General features: G+C 45.6%; 1 protein-coding gene across 1 annotated transcript in view; it reads left to right on the top strand.

Moving 5' to 3' along the window:
* The window catches only part of LOC114029537 (PR domain zinc finger protein 16-like), a 113,591-nt gene that overhangs the window by 67,854 nt on the left and 24,106 nt on the right, over nt 1-21,631 (top strand). The window contains exons 7-10 of the mRNA XM_027844025.1: nt 972-2,376; nt 10,472-10,559; nt 14,439-14,608; nt 16,177-16,254. Coding sequence (XP_027699826.1) covers nt 972-2,376; nt 10,472-10,559; nt 14,439-14,608; nt 16,177-16,254 — 1,741 coding nt within the window. The remainder of the gene's footprint in view (nt 1-971; nt 2,377-10,471; nt 10,560-14,438; nt 14,609-16,176; nt 16,255-21,631) is intronic.

The raw sequence follows: 21,631 nt of genomic DNA, 5'->3' as shown, positions 1-21,631 counted from the left end.
TCTCTCTCTCTCTCTCTCTCTCTCTCTCTCTCTCTCTCTCAGTGGAAACCCAGGGAGTCTTTAGGGAGAACAGAAATAAGTCCAATTCTGGGTCCAATACATGGTCACACTCAGGCTCTCCTATCCCACCTTACCTCTGAGGATCTGCTCCCCCTTTCTCCACCCTGAACCCCCACATCTGGGTCCAGTGCCAGGAAGCTAAGCCATACGGACAAGTATCCAGAAAATGAAGTCAGTGCCCTATTTTTCCCATGAATGTTGAGAGAATGTAACATGGTGCATAGAATGCTGATCTTTTGAATGAAAAAGACATGGGTTCCAATCCTACTTCTCATCCTTTCTAACTATGTGAACCCTGGACAACCTGCTTAACCTTCCTGAGCCTTGGTTTCTTCATCTGTAAAATGGGGATAATAATAGCACCTACCTCATAGGGTGGTTGTGAAACTTGAATGAGATGTTTGTAAAGCATCTGCAAGTATCCAAGGGCTATTTAAATGCCTGGGTTAATGCCATTATTTTTACACAAAGGATCTGTGATTTCATCAGCATACAAGGAACTCCCATTGTGGCACTTCTTTCCACTAACGCAGATCACAACCTATCTGTGACTTAATAACATATAACGATTTCAGGTTTTGCAAGGAATGTTATCTACAGAGTAGTAATAACAACATTCCTATAGTTACCTAAGCTGTCTCACTTGTTCCTCATCCGCCTCTATGGATGTAGGTGCTATTATTATCCCCATTTTACAGATGGGGCAGGTGAGGGTCAGAAGTGATTTGCCCTGGGTCACACAGCTATCAAGTGTCTGAGGCAGGATTCGAACCAGGGTCTCTTCGACTCCAAGTCCACTGCCACGTGCCCTCGAAAGAAAAGGTTGTGCCCAGCCCACAGCCCAGTCCCCTGCAGAGATTTTCACGGTAATTTCATATTGCTTTTGTCTTTGGTTTCTGCTGATGTTTTAGGTGAGGTCTGCCACAAATCCTACACGCAGTTCTCCAATCTCTGTCGCCACAAACGGATGCACGCGGACTGCCGGACCCAAATCAAGTGCAAAGACTGCGGACAGATGTTCAGCACTACCTCCTCTCTCAACAAGCACCGCCGCTTCTGCGAGGGCAAGAATCATTACAACCCCGGGGGCATCTTTGCCCCGGCCTTACCTTTGACGCCGAGCTCCATGATGGACAAGTCCAAACAGGCTCCCAACCTCAACCACGCCGGCCTCGGCTTCAATGACTACTTCCCCTCTAGACCTCATCCTGGAGGTCTGCCCTTCTCCACGGCCCCTCCAGCCTTCCCCGCCCTCACTCCAGGATTCCCGGGGATTTTCCCTCCGTCCTTGTACCCCAGACCGCCTTTGCTACCTCCCACCCCGCTGCTCAAGAGCCCTCTCAACCACACCCAAGATGCCAAGCTCCCGAGCCCCCTGGGCAACCCCGCGCTGCCCCTGATCTCAGCGGTCAACAACAACAGCCAGAGCATGTCTGCGGAGGAGAAATTCGAGGGAGGCCTGGAGAACTCCTACCTGGAAAAGCTTAAGGCGAGAAACAGCGACATGTCAGACGGCAGCGACTTCGAGGATGTGAACACCACCACGGGGACTGACCTGGACACCACCACGGGGACCGGTTCTGACCTGGACAGTGACGTGGACAGTGACCGCGACAAGGCCAAGGACAAGAGCAAACCTGCTGAGAGCAAACCGGACTTTGGCAGCGGCTCGGTGGCTCCCGGGGCCCCCAACAGCATCAACGAGGTCCCCGTCTTCTACTCGCAACATTCCTTCTTCCCTCCTCCTGAAGAGCAGCTGCTCCCCACGTCAGGTGCGGCCAACGACTCCATCAAGGCCATTGCCTCCATTGCGGAGAAATACTTTGGCCCAGGCTTCATGGGGATGCAGGAGAAAAAGATGGGTTCTCTCCCGTATCATTCCATGTTCCCCTTTCAGTTCCTTCCCAACTTCCCCCACTCGCTCTATCCCTTCACGGACCGCACCCTGAACCATAATTTGCTGGTCAAAGCCGAACCAAAGTCGCCCCGAGATCTCCACAAGGTGGGCAGCACCAGCTCTGAGTCCCCTTTCGATCTCACCACCAAACCAAAAGAGATGAAACCCATCTTGCCCACCCCCAAGATCCTCCCCCAAGCCCAAGCTTCTGGAGAGGAGCAGCCTTTAGACTTGAGCATTGGAAACCGGATCCGGGCCAGTCAGAACGGAGGAAGGGAACCCCGGAAAAATCACATTTACGGGGAGAGGAAACTCCTTCCTAGTGAAATGTTGCCGAAGATCTCTCCATCCCAGCTCCCCCAACAGCCTTCCCTGCACTACGCCAAGCCATCACCTTTTTTCATGGACCCAATATACAGGTATTAACATGCCCTGCCCTCACCCTGAACACATCGGGGTTTTGGCAGACACTCTGAGGGAGGTGGGCTTGGGAGGAGATGGAATTGGCAGTGGGATGGAAAGCTCCGAGTCTCACTTTCACTTGAGGTGACCCCAAGATAACTCAAAAGTTGTTTCACAAATAATTGCAATTTCCTAACAGGGTCTGGTCAGACAACTCTCCTAGATACGGCCACTTCCAAATAGCAAAAGGTCTGATTTCTGGTTGTCATTCATTCATGTCATGTTATTCATTCATTCATTTATTCAACGCATAGGTCAGGCCCTGTGCTGGGTGCCGAAGACACAAAGACAAAATATAAAACAGAGCCTACCCTCAATACGCTTACATTCTACTATAGAAAAACATAGATAAATAACTATAAACTATATACACAAAGGAAATATAAATTATTTATATGAGGGAGGTACCCCTCATTTGGAGGGTCTGCATCCTTCAATATAATGGGACATTCCTTGCTCAGATAGACTTAGGGTTAAGGAGGATCAGAGGAGATCTGACTACCTCTCAAAAAGCATTTCAGTGCAACAAGCATTTTATAAATGCCTACTAGCCAGGATGCTAGTGATGCTAGATAGTAGCTAGAGAGCTAGTCTGTTCTCAAGGGACCTACATTCTAATAAAGGGAGTAGAAACAGATAGATAGATAGAAATAGGTATATACACATATACATCCCCATATATCTGTATGTCCAGATGTATGTATATACACACATGTGTATATGTGTGCATGTATATATATATATATTTTATGAGTGTGTGTGTGTGTATGCACACATACATACTAAATAGGTACAACATATAGAAAGAGAGAGTAATTTCAAGGGAAGCATCACACCTGGGATGGATCATGAAAGGCTTTTTGAAGGGACTGGCACTTGATGTGAGCCTTGATTGCAAAAAGCCAAAGTGAGAAAAAAAAAGTGTCTGAGCCATGTGCAAAGTCTTAGAGTCAGGAAAACCTGAGTTCGAATCCAGCCTCAGACACTTACTAGCTGTGTGACCCTGGGCAAGTCACTTCACTTCTGCCTGCCTCAGTTTCTTTATCTGTAACATGGGCGGTAACAATAGGACCTTGCTCTCAAGGTTATCAAGAGGATTAAAGGAGATAATAAGCATAAAGTGCTTAATGTAGTGCCCTGCACATAGTAAGTGCTATATAGATGTTAGCTATTATTAATATGAAGTTCCTGGTTTGGTTTGTCCTTTGTTCTCGAAGAGGACCATGACATCAGGAAGATGATAGTTTGGAGCGTGATTGTGAAGGGCTCTGAATGTCCAGCAGAGACTTTGTTTTCATCTAGAGGGAATAAGAAGCTTTGATAGCTATTGGAGGGTGCATTAGAGAGGAGGAGTGGAGGTAAAGAGACCAAACCGGAGGCTGCTAGAATAGTCCAGGCCTGAGCTAGGGGTGGAGGCTAAGGGAGGAGCTCTGCTGTGATTCCGGGGGACACACGGGAAGTTGGAGATCCCGACCCCGCACATCACAGATGTTTTTAGATCCTGCCTGGGGCCTTCTCCAGGTGTTCTCCCTCATCTCCATCCCCATGAACCAGATTTTTCTGAACTTTTCCCCCATTTCCAGCTGCTTCTCCTGTTGCTTCTTTTACTTCCCAAAAGGGGGCTAGCCTCTGCTCTTCCCACCCCTCGGGGCCTCTCTCATTCCCTGCCCTGTCTCCTCCCCTGAATTCTCCCCATTGTGCTCCCTTGGACAGCTGCATCCAACCCCAGGTCCTGGAAGTTCGCCGCTCTGTCTTTTTAGCTCCCTTCCTAACGGATCCTCTTTTCCCTGATAAGCAATCACTAGCCAAGAGCCCTCACCCTACACTTTCCATTGCCTGACCCAGAAGGAGAAGGCAAAGTTATTTAGTCAAGACCACGATAGAGCAAGACAGAATTGAGTGGGAATGTTGCCCTGTTCCTTGGCTTCTTTCTACTGCTTTCTCCTCCCTTCCCTCTTTCCTCCTCCCCTGTTAACTTCTTCCCCTTTCCAAAGTCCAGACCAACAGATGGATTGGGGGGCAAATCATAGATTTAAAATGGGAAGGGACCTCCGAGGCCAACTGGTCCTACTCCATCATTTTACAGAAAAAGAAATGGAAGCCCAGAGAAAGTGATTTGGCCAAGGTCACACAGCTAGTTAGGGGTAGAATTTGAACCCAGAATATAGTCTCCTAACCCACCTTAAATCCTGCTTGACTTCCAGGGGGTGATGGAACAGTAGGAAAGAAGTTGGATTTGGAATAAGTTTCTTCCTCTATAAAATGAGGAACATGACTTCTAGGGACTCTTCCAACTCTAAACCTATAAACCTTTGCTCTGTCTTATCTTTAATGGTTGTAACCCTGGAGGCTGCTAAGAGTGGACTCACAAGGTGAGATGGTCCTCTCCCTGGATAAACTGAGATTTCATCTCATTCTCAAGTCACTGAGCCCTCTGACTCTTGGGAATTCTATTCCCCAAACTAACCTGTTTGACTTCCTCAGTTACAGTTTTCCTGCTTGCTTTGATAAATAGGTTTGGTCTCTTAAAAAAAATATGGGGAGGGGGGAGGAGGGTAAGAAGAACAGGACATAGCAGTCTAGAATTGAGAAAATAATTCTCAGGGAAATTTAAACTGAGTCTAGAACCCAGCCACCTTCCTGAAGATAGCGAGTGTGGATAACCAGTGTAAGTGGGGCTGACCATCAGCAGGCAGAGGGGACCAGGGCTCCAGGAGACAAGGCGGGTGAGGACCCCACACCTGCCCCGTCCCCGGCTCCCTGCTATTGTGTGGTTCATAAATGTGGGAAAAGGAATTATGTCAGTGCCTAACTAGGCCAAGGAGCTGTCAGCTTCAACGAAGATTAGTGAGGGACTCATTTGATCCGCCAACTCCTCCACCAAAGCGTCCCTTCTCACTTGCTTACAAGCACACCATCTGTGGTCCCTCCAGGCTGGCCTCTGTCTTCTGACAGATCATGCTTTCTGCCCAGTGCCTGACATCGTTAGCCTTGGAAATATAAAAGGAAGTGGGGGTAGGGGTGCAGAAGGAGACAGAGAGAGAGAGAGAGACAGAGAGACAGACAGAGAGAGAGAGACAGAGATAGAGACAGAGACAGAGAGGGAAGAGACAGAGAGGGAGAGGAGAGAAGAGAGAGAGAAGAAGAGAGAGGGAGAGGGAGGGGGAGAGAGAGAGAGAGAGACAGACAGACAGAGAGAGAGAGACAGAGATAGAGACAGAGACAGAGAGGGAAGAGACAAAGAGGGAGAGGAGAGAAGAGAGAGAGAAGAAGAGAGAGGGAGAGGGAGGGGGAGAGAGAGAGAGAGAGAGAGAGAGAGAGAGAGAGACCCTCTGTGCTGTTCGAGAAAGCCCGGCGAAGGGAGATGGGAAGGGGCACAGAGGGAGAACCAAGGAAATTATTTTCAAGTCGTCTGGGGTTCCAGCACCCCTATGGGTTCTCATGACAAATGTTATCATAACAAGGCTCAGGCAGGCTTTGCCAATTCAAACAACAGGACCTGGATTCTTGGGCAAAGCCAGGAGACAGATGTGAGGTGAGGGAAGGAAGGAAGAAGCATGGTTTGTCTGCATTCTGCTGGGCTCCAGCAGCTCAGGACCGGGGTGGGATGTTTGCAAACCAAATTGTGTAATATATGCCACGGTCAGACTCCCAAGTCTGAGCCAAAAGAGGTGGGGAGGAAGAATTCTATATTTAAAGCTGGATTCCACTCCAGCCATGGGCACTTACTAGCTAGGTGACCAGAGCAAGCCTTTTACCTTCTCAAGTACTCGGTGTCCTCATATGTATAATGGAGGTCATACACAATACTGGCACTTCCCACCCCCCCCCCATAGGGTGGTGATGAGAAAAGCACTTTGTGGTGTAAGGGAAAGACCTCTGAATTTCGAGCCAGAAGCTCAGGGCTTGAACCCCAGCTATGGCATTTAATATCCGTGTGACTGGGGAAGCAGTTGAGCTTCTTTCTTGAACTTCTTTAAGACGGAATTGGATGAACTGGTCTTTAAGGCTCCTTCCAGCTCTAACTCCTAACTTTATAGAAGGCCCAGACTGGGGAAAGGACCTACCCAAGGTCACACAGTCAATGACAGCCAGTATTTGAGCCCAGATCTCACTGCTTTGCCCTCCTTTTATAGGGAGGAAAGCCTGTTTCTCTAACCCCCTCCCCTTTTCCTCTTCCATCAAATGGGGATGACAGTAATAATACCTATGTCACAGGATTGTCCTGGGGGTCCAATCAAAGTGCTTTGCAAACTTGAATGGAGTCTAGAACCTTGAGCAAATATTACCTGAAGCTCTGGACAGGGGCACATTTACAAAAGGGAGAGCAAGGAGGGAAATGTAGCTGGTCAAAATTGTGTTGTATAAAACATAGGTGAGCACTGAGGAAGGGAGGGATACAGTGGAAAGAGTCTTGCTCTAAAGTCAAGGGACCTGGGTTCAAATCCTGTCTCAGGATTGTAGTTGCTTGCTTGTTGTATGACCTTGGACAAATTCTTTAAACTCTCTGGACCTCAGTCCCCTGGTCTCTAAAAAGAGCGCATTGGGCTAGATGATGTCTGAAATGCCTTAGATTTAGGGTCCTGTGAATTTTCCAATGGTGAAAGCTGAATCACCAGGGCAATGGCTGTAAATTCTACCTACCTCAGCAGCCCCTGAATTTTAGGAAGGTTTTAATGAAGAAGTAATGGTCTCTTACAAATGTGGGGTAGTTTATACTGGGCAAAGCTATTTTGCATATATCATTTCTCATGGGTTTCCTACGATCAAGGCCTGAAGCAGCCACACAGAAGGAAGCTGACGTCGACAGAGCAGGAGTGATTTACTTATCCAGGATCCCTCAGCTAGTAAATAACAGATCTGGGATGTGAACCCGGGGCTCTGACTCCCCATCCAGCAGGAATTCCAATGCACCCCACTGCCTTGTGCTCCAGGAAGCCGGGCTTTCTTCACCAGAGATCTGTTTATTTTGCAATTAACAAAATTAACCAATATTTGGCTGGGGGGCATAGAAATTTAACCTCTTGCCACTGTCTGAAGGGTTTTGTTTAAATGCCATATTTTCTTGTCTGGGATGATTTAGGTGAGCCTCTGCCTTGAGGCAGGGAAATTGGAGGGACGACCTCACAAGGTCAGACAGGCCATTCATCTGTAGCAGCATTTTGTTGAATGCTTACAGAGCAGCCTACCACACTAAGGGCCATGTGGGTGGGAATGAAAAAAAAATCTACCCTTGCCCTCATTGAGCTTACAGTCTAGTCAGTTAACCAACAAGGAACAGCTCCAACACTACCAGTTTGTGTGTCTCTAGGCAAGCCACTTAACTCCCTGAGCCTTATCTGTAAAACTGGGGAAATCGCACTTTTATTATTATCTCCTACAGGGAGTGGTTGTGAGAAGAATGCATTTATATGCATACATATATATGTTTGTGTATGTATGGATATATGTATATGGAGAGAGAATGTATTATGTATAAGTAGCATTAAATATAAGACCAGATAAGAATGTATTATCTATCATATATAAGAATGTATTATATATATTTAAGAATGTATTATATATTATATAGAAGAATGCATCATACATAATATATAAAAATGCATTATATATAGAATATAAGAATATATTAGATTGTATTACATGTAACATATGTAAGAATGCATTATATATAATATATAAGAATATACTCTATATGACATAGAAGAATGCCTTATATATAATGTACAAGAATGCATTATATATAATACATAATAAGAAGAATGCATTATATGTAATACATAATGCAATAATAATAAAAGTACATTATATAATAAAGCATTATATAATACATATATGCCTTAACATACTATAGAAATGGGAAAATTATGATTATTATCACATTTCAAACACTGTGCTATATGCCTCAGGGATACAGAAATATAGAAGATGGTCCCTGGCCTTAAGCATCTCATGGCCAAGTTCAATCAATTAGCAAAGGTTTATTAATTAAGCATCTACTTACTAGCTGTGTGACCCTGGGCAAGTCACTTAACCCCAAGTGCCTCGACCAAAAAAAAAAAGTTAAGCATGTACTGTGTGCAGAGAGGGCATTGTGCTCAGACCTGGGGGACATATAGAGGTTAGATAAGATTCCCAGAAACCCGTCATTGGAAGGGACAACTTCCTAAGCCACCTGGTATCTCCTCTAAAACACGTTGCCTTGGGTTAAAGAACTTGGAGATGAGGGATTCCATTCCCTCCCAACCCATTAGGTTTTCGATGTCTCTGATCCTTAAGTGGTGGTGGTGGCTGTTTCCTGAAGCAGAACCTAAACGTGCCTGCAGGTGGCTCAGTGGATAAAGCATGAGACTTGAAGTCAGAAAGGACCTGAGTGCAAATTTAGCTTCCTCTGTTTCCTAGATGTGTGACCTTGGGCAAGTCACTTAACCTCTGTTTGCCCCAGTTTCCTCAACTGTAGAACAGGAATAATAATAGTGCCTACCTCTCAGGGTGGTTGTTGAAATATTTGTAAAGTGTTTTGCAGACCTTAAATCACTATATAAATGCTAGTTATTGTTGTTATTATGATTGTGGTTAACAAATTTCCCCGGTTGCTCCTGGTTCTTCCCTCTGGGGTAAAGCTAAACAAGCCTCATTCTCTCTCCATCCAAGAAGGCTTCAGGTACTCAAGATGGCAACCATGTCGGACCTGAGTCCTCTCCTCTCTGATCTAAACATCCCCAGTTCCTTCATTGGATCCTTACCTGGCACAAACTCAAGGTTCTTGACCCTCCTGGTTGCCCTCTACCCTCTCCAACTTGTTAATGACCTTCCTGAAATGTGGCATCCAGAACAGAACATATAATCTATACCAGCTGTGGTCTTACCTGGACTTTATCACAGAGGAATCGGCGCCTCTTTAGTGCCAGATAATGAGAATCCCTTCAGAAAAAGAGTCCCTGCCTTCATGGGGCTCAGTCAAGCGCAAAAGACATGACCCTTCCACATACAGAGTGTCCCAAAAGTCTTAGTGCGGCTGGTGCTAAGACTGTGGGGACATCCAGTCTGTACATACACATAAAGAACAGGTTATTTAAACGGGCTGCATAGACTTTAAATGCAGAAAGAATTCAAAGGAGGGAGAAAACAAGAAAGTTGTTTCTAAGCTCTCTCCTAGCTTGCCCATGATCCCATGAGATCCTTAATAAGCACTGGAGAGATCAGAAAAGGCTTCCCTGGAGAAGGTGGGATGGGAGAGCTTAATGGGCGGGTGGGATTTGGATAGGCAAATGGGAGGGGGAAGGGCATTCCAGGAGAAGGGAGCAGACTGAAAGAAATCAGGGAGATGGGAATAAGGAAGCATGGTGAGTATGGGGGCAGGTCCACAGAGCAGCCTGACTCCACCCCAAAGCATCACCTAGAAACTGGGCAGGAGAAGCAGGTGACAGAGCACTGAATTTGGAGTTGGAGGAGGAGGCTCAAATTTCAGCCTTGCTGTTTACTGCCTGTGGGACACAGACAGATCAGTGTCCTTTTCTAGAAAATGAGAGATTTTGACTAGGGGTGTTCCACGGTCTCTGTAAGATCCATGACCTTAAGCAGCATCTAGTACTTGTTGGGGAAAACAAAGCTAACTATGCCAGGTGGATTACAGAGAAACCTGAATGCCAAGTTTGCGAGCCTAGTAGTAATAGTAACCACTAATTGATACAGCACGTTAAAATTCAAAGCACTTTACTTCTACAATCTCCCCTAAGCCTAAGGATACCACTGAGGTAAGTACTATTAGTATTATTTGCCCCATTTGCAGATGAGAAAATTGCCTCCTAGCAAGAGAACTCAGGGATTCTAGACTTGAGGTCCAGCCCTCTAAAACTTTAGGAAATAGGGAGCCATTGATAGTTTTTGAGCAGGGAAATGAGAGACATGAGAGTGATGCTTTGGGAAGGTGATTCTGTTGACAAGCTCCATCCAGTATTTGGTTGACTCAGTGGGCTGTTTATTAAGTGGATTTCCCAGTAGCCTTTTCAGCCCTGTAGGGTATATGTAACCCTCTGTATTGTTGTCCAGCAGGGTGGAGAAGCGGAAGGTGACTGACCCTGTGGGAGCCCTAAAGGAAAAGTACCTGAGGCCATCTCCTCTGCTGTTTCACCCCCAGGTAAAACCAGTGGGAACAGGGGGCATGGTCTGGGAAACTGGCTAAGCCTGAGTGGGTTCTAGTCTCTAGATATAGGTTATCATCATCCTTATCCTTATTATTATTACCAATAACAATAATAATCCTACACTATATAAAATGTTTTGCAGTCTGCAAATCATTTTCATATACATTACTTTCTTGGACGGCTTCCTGGTGAGGCAGCCAGGGCAGGTCTTATTAAGCCCATTGTACAGACATAGAAACTGAGGCTTCAAATCAATGGAAGAGACAGGACAAGAGCCCAGTTCTGAATCTGCATTTCATGCCCTTTCCACAGTCCTTGTTACCTCCCTCTGGCCTGCTGAGAAATCCAGATTTCCTATTTCTCTAAGTCACTAAAAAGTCTCTCTAAAAAAAGTCCATTCTCCCTGAGTTGGTTCACACCAGGCTAGGTGGTTTTATTCTTTCCTGGGGAAAACAATGTGCCTCACCCTGTACGAGGCCCTTTGGGGGCTTTTGCAGGTAGGCAGGCAAACTGAGCTGGTCTCTCCCATAAGGCAAAATTTCACGTCAGAGATCCAAATCCTCCAGGCTTTGCCATTTTCTACCCGCAGGACGAAGCGTGGAACACAGTAGGAGCCTGAAAATGCGCTTTGATTTAACCTGACTCCTTTTCCCAATTTACCTTCTTCCCTCAGACCTGCCCCAGAGGCCCCTCTATGTGCCAGGGCCCAGGCCTTCCATCCCCCATCTATTGTTCCCTTTTTATACCTCGGATAAATAACCCTCTGGTTTGTGAAACCTGGGCCCGGCCCCTGTTCACATCTAAACTTGTCGTCCCTCATTGTTTTTCCCGGCCCAGAGAGTTTGGTTAATAACTTCCCCCGATTTTCCTCCGAATGGGCTGGAAAAAGCCTACGAGCCAGCCAGGCACATCCTGTGTTTGTGTTAGTGAGAATGGTGAGGGGTTCCTGTACAGAATGTGATAGAGAGGATCGGGCTGGGGCCGGGAAGCCGGTGAGAAACTCTCGAGAGTGGGCCCAGAGACAGGAGGGTGGGAGAGTTCTCATTGTTCAGACAATGAGAACCTCAGGAGACGGTGAGCCCCGGCCCCCGAAAAAACCTCCCCCCACCCTCTCTCCTGCCGCCTCCTCATGTCCGAGGCGGGCTGGGGGGGGACAGGAAGGAGAGAGATTTGGAAGCCTGGTTATCGCCAATAACTTATTACATCAAATAGGCTAAGGGTGAGATAGCAAGCGGTTAGAAACCACCTGGTAACTGATGCCATTTTCAAAATCCAGTAAGGCACTCTCTGGAGGAAATTGATCTGAGAGCTGGAAATTTATCCCCATCAAGAGAATGAAATGACCCTATTGTGACCGAATGGGGGTCCTTCCCAGAGATGCGGCTGTTCCAGGTGCAGAGGCAGGCATAGGAGACCCTGTCCTGCCCACTGGACCTCGAACAGCCTTCCTCGGCTGAGGAAGCCCACCTGGCTTGGTGCTCTGGCTTTCCTTCCATGGGAAAACAAGAGAATCTGGCAAGGAGAGGGTGACAGTAGTAGCCAGCATTTCCATAGTGCTTTGAGGCACTTGGCTGATATTATCTCATTCAATTCTCGCGATAACCTCATGAAACTGACTCTTTCATCTCCCCCATTTTACAGGTGAGGAAACTGAGCCTGAGAGAGGTCAGGCAACTTAGCCAAGGTTGAATGAACAGTTAGTACCAGTCTGAGGAGTGATTTGAATCCAAATCTTCCTGACTTTCAAGTCTAGCAATGCAGCCATTGCCTCAAGGTCTAGCCTCCTTCAGACTCTGTCCACAATTGCTAAGTTGCCCTTTATGTTTTCCAAGAGGCTTTTTCTACCTGAGACCAATCCAAGTGACCCAGGCCCCTTTGTGGAGGTTTGCATAGGTTGTTTTTTGTTTGATTTTTTCGTTTTTAAGGTGAGAATGAGGTTCAAGCTTTGCTCCCCTCCCTCTCCATTTTCTCCTCCACTGTAAAGTTGTTTGTTGAGAGAGTTCAGCTGGGTTGCTGCCTATTCTCCACCATCTTCACATAATAGGCATTTCATAAATGTTTATTGACTTAGATTGGACAGACTCAAGGAGAGGTCATAGAATGAGAATGGAGGTGACTTTAGGAACCATTCTAGTCCAAGCTTTTCATTTTAGAGGGAAGGAAACTCCAGCTTAGATGCAAGGAGAGTACAAAGGTGGGCAACGGCTCATGGGAGTCACCGGGGAAGGGCACTGACCAGCATCATCTGTCCAGATGCACAAAAGCCCGGGTACCAGGCTCATCTCTGAGATTAAAGACAGCCAACTCTGGCCCATTAACACCTCTCCCTACTCTTCCTCTGTTTCAACCTCTTCTTATTCCTCATCATCCTCTTCTTTGCCTTTTTTTCTCCTTCCCTTTCTCTTACTCTTCTTCTTCCTCATTTTTTCTTCCTCTTCCCTCTCTGTCTTCTTCCGTTCTTCTCTCTCCCTCCATTTTCTCTTCCTACTACTCCCTCTATTTCCTTCTCTTCTTCCTCTTCTTCTCTTCCTTCTTCCTGTTTTCTTTTTTCTCTCTTTTTTCCCCTCCTCTATCCCCAGGACAGCCTGTGGCCTCTGCTCAGAGTTTTTAAAAGCCTCTCAACCTCTTTGCCAGCTGCTGTCTCTGACAAAGCGGGAGTGGCACCGAGAACAATACAGTCCATCTCCAGGTGTTCTGACAAAGGCCTCCAACTTGGGCACCTGAGTGCCTGTGTTTTGTTAGGTGATGGGCAGCTACAGCCCAAAGCTTTGCCACCAATGACAAGTGACTGGGGCTAAATGTTTCTTACTGTATATCCCTTAAACAAGGCGCTTCAGTCTCCAAAAGAGAGGACTGGGGTCAGCGGGTAGGGGGGAAGAAAGGGAACTCTTGCTTCCTGCCCTCTCACCCTTTTTTAAAGTTTGTTTAGAGTGGTTGTCAAACTGTGAAAGATTTAACTACTCTGATCAATATAATGATCCAAGACAATTCCGAAGGACTCTTGGTGGAAAATGCTATTCATTTCCAGAAAGAGATGGAATTGATGAACTCTGAGTGCAGACTGAAGCATACTTTTTTCACTTTCTTTATTACTCTTGCTTCTGAGGTCCCTTTCAGTTCTTAGATCTGTGATCCTTTGATCCAGTCTCCCACCAGAAAGAAAGGGGGGGGGGAAGGAGGGAAAGGAGAGAGAGAGAAAGAGAAAGAAAGAAAGAAAGGAAGGAAAAAAAGAGAAAGAAAAGAAGGAAAGAAGAAAAGAAAGAAGGAAGAAAGAAAGAAAGAAAGAAAGAAAGAAAGAAAGAAAGAAAGAAAGAAAGAAAGAAAGAAAGAAAGAAAGAAAGAAAGAGAGAGAGACAGAGAGAGAGAGAGAGAGAGAAAGAAAGAGAAGTCCTTGTCCTTCCAGACAGATAGATGAGTTGCCCTATGTAGTACATGGAAAAGCCAGGATTTAATCTCAGGTCCACCCCATCCCATCTGCAGCCCTTGTCACAGACCTTTCCCAAAGCCAAGGGACCCAGAGGTTTTTTAAACCTGCCATCCTTTCTTCCAAATCCATTGTTCTTTCTGTAGTTCCTCACTGCACAAGGTCAAACAGTTGAGAAAGCAGCATGGGTCATATACTAACAACTAGCATTTATGTGATACTTTATCTTCAAAGCATCTTCTATATATTAACTCATCTGAGCCTCTCCTCTGAGAAAAGTATTAAAGGGATTATTATTATTTCCATTTTATAGATGGGGAAACTAAGGTTAAGGGGTTTTGCCCCTAGTCTCATAGCTGGTAAGCACCAGAGGCAGAATCTGAACCCAGCTCTCGCTGACTGCTTGCTGCCTTCTCCCTAACATCATTTCTTTCTTGTGTGAGAGCAGATGTCAGCCATCGAAACCATGACGGAGAAGCTGGAGGGCTTTGCAGGCATGAAGACCGACTCGGGCAGCTCCCTGCAGCCCCTCCCCCACCACCCCTTCAGTTTCAGATCCCCGCCCCCAACGCTGTCAGACCCCATCCTTCGGAAGGGCAAGGAACGTTACACGTGCAGGTAACTTTCAGCCTGGCCGAGTCACTGGGCATCCATCAGAAGGGGCCGGGAAAGACATTCAGGAAATCAGCTCCATAAGTCCCATGGTAGCAGCACTTAAAGCATTCCCTCTGATATCTTTTTGGGTTGGCTTCTGAGCACTTGACCAGTCTGGGTTTTTTGTTTGCTTGTTTGTTTTTGTTTTGTTTTCTGGGAAAGATCTTCCAGGGACCCCTGGCCTCCTTGGTGAAGGTCTGGTGCTCAAAAGACCAGAGTTATCACCTTCCTCCTAATCAGCTGAAAAAGTTTGCCCCAATTCAGCTCCAGACCCTGATCTATTGGACTTCTCAATTAAATTCGATAAGTGTTTATTAAGCACCTACTGTATGCCAGGCATGGGGGACACAAAGACAAAAATCAAACCATTGTTGCCCTCAGTGAGCTTCCATTCTACTAGGGAGAAAGACATTATTGGAAACCAGGTAGAAAGCATGAGTGGCTTAAAGTGATCCCTTCCCAACTTCCAAATATGATAAAAGACCCAATTTGATGAGTCTTTATGTCCAAAGAGTAACCCATGTGACAAAGTCCTGGCTCTGGGGCCAAAGGACAAGGGTTCAAATCTCAGCTGTAACACTTAGCATGTAACCTTGGGAAAGTACTTAACATCACCCTCCCTACCCCCAGGGGATACGTGGCCCAAATCTCACCATCCCCCCCCCCTTAAATTTATCCCAGGGGGCAGAGACCCTGTAGGAGAGAGAGACAGAGACAGAGAGAGAGAGAGACAGAGAGAGACAGAGAGAGATAGAGAGAGAGACAGAGAGACAGAGACAGAGAGTGTCCAGGGAGTCCACCTAGAAAGGCATTTATTGAATATGTACTATGTGCCTAGCACTATGCTAAATGATAGAGACACAAATGCAGAAGTGTTACAATCCTTGGCCTCAAGAAGCTTACATTCTAATAAGTGAGCTGAGACATATAAAGGAATGGTGGCCAGGGAAAGGAGTTGGGGGATGGAGTAGGAAGATGGGGGAGGACCCGTTGTCTCTTTGTTGCCACAGGACTGCAAATGCTGTCATTGCCCTTTAAATGCCCCTGGTACAAAGTCCCAGTTGTCCCACCTTGGTTATGGTTCTAATGAAATTAAAGAATAGTGGAACACCACAGAATCCCCAAACTGCTGTTTTGTGTCTCCTTCCCCACCTCATAAGTAGCTTGAGGGGGCTAGGAAGGGTGATTTCTGGCTGGGGTGAGGACATCTGGAAGTAGAATAATACCCCAAGTGGTCATTGTGGTCACTAACGTAGCTTGAGCTAAGGATTATGAAAGGAGATCTTCTGGGGGCTGGCGGGTTGGGAAATCATAAAATGCATTTTTAATCCATCTGGAAAACATTTGAGAATTATTGGCTATTGGGGATTATCTGTACCAATGGTCCCTTCCATGGGCGGATAAGCTCATTTTAAATTTGGAAATGGGATCCTAGGAAAAGGCCACATCAAAAGAACCTTACCAGAGCTTACACAAATGGGGTTTTATGGTATTCAGGGACTCCAAGGGTGATAGTGTGTTCATTCCCCCAGGTACTGTGGTAAGATCTTCCCTCGATCAGCAAATCTCACTCGACACCTTCGAACGCATACTGGGGAGCAGCCATACAGGTAAGGTATTTTACTGTTCCAGGGGAAAAAAAAAAGCTACTTTTTAAAAATGTAATTAAATTTTTGTTGATCCATTGTTTTTAAATTACTTACATATCTCAATGTAACCCTTCCTATTGCCTCTCCCAGAGAGCAGTCCCTTCTAATAAAGAATGAGACAGAGGGAAAAAACAATTCAATCAACTTAACCAACATATTAGAAAAAGTCAAATGCTCTATGCGGCGTTCTATAGCCCCCACCTCTGCAAAGAAGCTGGGGCGGAGAGGCAGCCATTTTTAGGGGTGCATCCAATCCTTTTTTGTTTGCTTTTTTCCTCCGGAGTGTAGGTTTTGTGTGTGTGTGTGTGTAGCAATATTAAGCATCCACCAACATGGTGTGATGGGACTGCAATTCCCCCATTAGATTCACCCCTTTGACTTTCACTGAAGGCCTCTGCTGAGATACCAGTTTCTTGCCTGGGGAGGGTGAGTTTTAGCATCAGGTAACTTCAAGTATCCATGGAATCCTAGAGCTGGAAGGGTCCTCAGAGATCCAATCCCCTCATTTTACAAAGAAAGAAACAGAGGCTTACCTTGTCTTACTGAGATCAGGACCAAAATTTGAACTCAGGACCTCTGACCGTAAATCTAGCATGTGTCCCTACTCCTAGCTGCCTTCCTAATAAGCAAACCCTAACAATGTGTAAGACCTCAGGTGGGTTCTGGGATTACAGTAATAAACATGACCTTGAGCCTGCCCTCAAGAAACTTCCATTCTAAAGGAGGTGGGGGTGGGTAGAAGGAATCAAGACCTCACTAAATGGTAAGGGTTTGGGGTCCCAAAGGAACCTGTGGAGTTAAAGACTACCTCAAACACATAAGAGGCCAGGCTGGCATGGCCCCGGTGTAGACACAGAACTGGAAGGTTACCTAAAGGTCATCTAATCTAACCTCATTTTCAGAAGCTGGCCCAGAGACATAAAAGATTTAGGCTGGAAGACACCTAAGACATCATCTAGTCTACCCCCTTCATTTTACAGATAGGGAAACTGAGGCTCAGGAGAAGTGACTTGCCCAAGGTCACTCAAGAGCTGCAATTCAACCTCAGATGTTCCCATTCCAAGCTTAGCACTGTCCCTACTCTAGGGCACAACTGAAGACAGAAAACATTGCCAGTCTTTTGAGGTTAATGGCTAAGGCGGGGATAAACAGAGGAAAAACAAAGATTAGAAGAGCCATAACCTGACTGCATAATGACATAAGAGGAGACTCAGTGGGTCAACAAGCATTTATTAAGTACTTTCTATGTGCCAGGTACTGTGCTAGGCACTGAGGATACTATCCCTGCTCTCAAGGAACTTACATTCTAATTAGAGGAGACAACAAGCTGGAAAGTGGGGAATGGGGGCAGGGTGGAGAGAGGATACAGGATAGGCTTAGAGCTTAGAATTCCGGGTGTGGGGTCTAGGTCACCAGTGGGAAGGAAATGGAGATGATGGTATATAGGGGAGAAGAAAGAGGGGGCCTCTGGGCCTCCAGACATTGTGTGGATTCCAGTGGAGCACACAGGATAGCCACCTGTCATCCCTGGTTCTTGCTACATGACTGTCCCACATCTCTGTGGTGGCATCATTCACATGGCACTGGAGTCAACCCCAGGGTTCTCAGATATTATGTCAGTAGATGATGAACTCTTGTAGGCTCAACCAAACTTGAAAGCGTTCAAGTAGAGTCCTGGCCCAAACCTCCATTAGCTTTCTCAGAATTGGCTGGGTTAAGGACAGAGACTATCATTACCAGAAGGCTAATCGCTTGGTAGGGGCAGCTAGATGGCACCATATTGTATAGAGCGCCAAACCTGGAGTCAAGAAGACTCATCTTCCTGAGTTCAAATCCAGCTTCAGACACTTCCTAGCAGTGTGACCCTGGGCAAGTCACTTAATCCTGTTTGCCTCAGTTTCCTCATCTGTCAAATGAGCTGGATAAGCAAATAGCAAATCACTCCAGTGTCTCTGCCAAAAAAAATAAATGGGTATGCCTGAACAACAATAAAAACAGTCATTTGGTGATAGATTCTTTGACCATAGCAACCCATCCTTGAGCATCACAGACTTAGAACTAAAGGGACCTTATAGTCCAATGCCCTTATTTTATAGATGAGGAAAGTGAGAGTCAGAGAAGGACCCAGTCCTCTGATGCCCAATGCAGCCTTCTTTCCACCATGTAGGGACCAGTTCATTTTTGTCCTTATATCTCCAAACCTTATTCTAATGCATAGTATAGGATCCACGTAATAAATGCTTGCTGATTAGTTTGATTTACATGCTAATTGAATTAAGACATCTGGCCACTCTCTGGAGTCCTCAGTACCTTGGGGAAAGGTTAAATCGTGCTGGTGGAGCCTCGTATGGCTGTTGAATCTCACCCTTCACAAACCCTCCTCTCCTATCCCTGTGAAACGTGCGCGTGGGGCCCACAATATGTCCGGCCAGATTGCTGCAATTCTCACTTTTGCCCTCCCATGATCAATGAAAGCTCACAGTTATTCACCAATCGTTTGTTCAGGCTTTCCCCCCTCCAAAAGAGGGTGACACACAGCTTAACAAAGGTTAAGGAAGAAAAGATTGATTTTGTCTGCTCTTCTCCCAGAAAATGAGCTGGGTGTTTTTCCTGTAGTAGAGAGCTGACTTCTGGATGGTGTTTAGCTGAAATAGCCCCCCAGAGAGCCAAGGCCATGTTTCTAGAAGAATTTAATTATCATTGATTTCTTTTGCACTCTCCAAATTGTGACATCCAACTTAGGGTACAATAATTGTTTGGGAAGCTTTTTGAGTTTGTGTTCTTGTTTTTGCAAATCCTGGCTTCATCTGAGAAACATTGTGCTGTAACGAAAAAGGCATGGAGTTTGGAGTTGGGAAGGGCCTGAGTTCAAATCTTATTTTGTAACTTATGCTTACAACACCCTCTCTCCTCACCTCTACTACATCTCAGAAAGCCTAGTCTCCTCCAAAGCATTTGTATCTGCTTAATAAATGCTTATTAATTAATTGAGCTTTTAGCGCTCTGCCAAATTACCTTGTTTATTAGCAATAATAATAATAATAACAATCGCTAGCACTGATATAAATCTAAAGGTAGCAAAGTGCTTTATGTATATTATCTCATTGATCTATTTGTGTTGTTTTCTCCAGTAGGATGTATATATTTAACCTAATATATTTTGCATGCAATTGTATACAATTGTATACAAAAGTTGATGTATTGTATATCAATGTATGTGTACACGTGTTGGTTTCCCTAATGGAATGTATGCTCCTTGAGGGCAGGAACCGTTTTCTTTGTCTCTCCAGTAATTAGTGCAGTGCTTGGCAATGGCAGATACCTTATTAAATGGTTATCACTCAAAGAATTATGTGACTACCCAAAGTCCCAAAGATCAGGCAGTCAAGCTGGAATTTGAACCCAGATCCACTGCCTGCAAATCCAGTATGTTGTGATACAATCCTTAGATACTGTACTATGTAGCCTCTAAAGAAAGGGCAAACACATTGTTTTAGAAGGGGATGTATTTTATCAGGAAACTACTTCATCTTGCTGAAGTAGTCAAACTCAGTGACATTTGAACCACCTCCCTTTTAAACTCTTGCTAGAGATTATGAAAAATTTGCCTCAATGTAGGTCAAAGAGTAGAAAGAAAGAAGAAAAGAGAAAGGAAGGAAGGAAGGAAGGAAGGAAGGAAGGAAGGAAGGAAGGGAGGGAGGGAGGAAGGGAGGGAGGGAGGAAGGAAGGAAGGAAGAAAACAAAAAAAAAACAATCTCACATGTCTATATTGTGTTAAAGCTTGTAAAGTAAAGGGCTTGATGCCCATTTTTCCACAGGAACCTCACAACAGCCCTGTGGGGTAGATGTCAGTGTTGTTGCTTTTTTTACAAAGAAAGAAACTGAGGCTTAGGGAGATGAAGTTATCCACCCAGGATCACACAGCTAATAAGTATTTGAGGCATGTTTTGAATCCGTATCTCCAAATCTGTCAAGCATAGGACCCTAGATTTAGATCTGGGAAAGACCTCTAAGACCATTGTGTCTAACTCCTTCGTTTTACAGGTGAGGAAAATGAAGCCCAGGGAATTTAAGGGACTTAGCCAAATCACACAGGAATTAAACACGGGAGGCAAGATTTGAACCCAGATCTTTTGACACCTTACCCACTGCTCTTTCTCTCATGCTTCCTCTCAAAGAAAGTTGAGAAGTGGGGGCAGGGGAGGATAACTGTTTAATTCTACTAATGCTGTTCCCTGGAAAGTCAAAATCATTTTGGTTCATTCTGAAATTATATTGCACATCTCTGATGCTAAGAGCTCCCCTTTCCTCATTCATTAAGAAGAGATAGTTTTAATGACACTTCTATTTTGCAAAACCCACAACTTCAGCCTTGGAAAGACATAAAACCTGACCTGGGAAGGAGAGGAGAAACGGGCTTCCCCCAGGCAGCCTGAGTGCTTAGCATCAGGAGTATGCCAACCACATGGCTTGTGAATTACACCTGGGGTTCGAGCCTCAGCCGGGGGAGCCTCAGAAAGGCTGTTGGCTCAATCTGCCTGTGATTCCATATAGAAGGATGGGCTGCTTCTTGGCGGCTCTTTGGGGTATGTTTTTCTTTCATTTCCTTTCAGGAGCCCTAGCCCTGTTATCTACATTAAGCTGAAACCTCCAAGCAGAGTGGGCATTTAACATGCGGCTGAAGTCTGTGTGGGGCTGCTTTTAAATGGTCCTCCTACGGCTGGATCTTTTTATTTTTGTAGTCCAGCTCAGCTGATGGCTCAGGGATGCTTTCAGTGCTGGCCTGCTTCCTCTTGCTCCTGTTCTTTCTCCCTTCTTTTATTTTCTTTTGTCAAAAATCATAGAACTGTAGCTAGAAGGGACCTCAGAGGCTGTCTAGGCTACATATGGGGAAACTGAGGCCTTGAAGAAATTAAATGACCCTCCCAAAGTGCCAGGTAGTGAGTGGCAGAACTAAGCTCTGGATTTGAACACAGAAAGATGTGAGTTCAGCTCCCCCCTCCAACACTAGCTAGCTATTTGACCATAGACATGCCACAGGCATTCCCTGACCTCTTTTTTCCCATCTGTGAAATAGGGAATGAAAACAATGACACCTACCCCAGAACATTCTTGTGAGACTAAATGAGTGTACACAAAGCACTTTGCTGATATTAAAAAGCCATAGAAAAGATAGCTGTTAGTAATGTTATCATCATCATCATCATCATCATCACCACGGGCAGCTAGGTGGCACAGTGGATAGAGCATTGGGTTTGGAATCAGGAAGACTTGAGTTCAAATCCCACCTCAGACACTTACTAGCTGTGTGACCCTGGACAAGTCACTGAGCCTCTGT

Source organism: Vombatus ursinus, unplaced genomic scaffold, assembly GCF_900497805.2.
Source record: "Vombatus ursinus unplaced genomic scaffold, bare-nosed wombat genome assembly UNPS02014932.1, whole genome shotgun sequence".
NCBI lineage: Eukaryota > Metazoa > Chordata > Mammalia > Diprotodontia > Vombatidae > Vombatus > Vombatus ursinus.
Note: the sequence above shows the minus strand (reverse complement) of the source record. Positions and strands in the feature narration are given on the sequence as shown.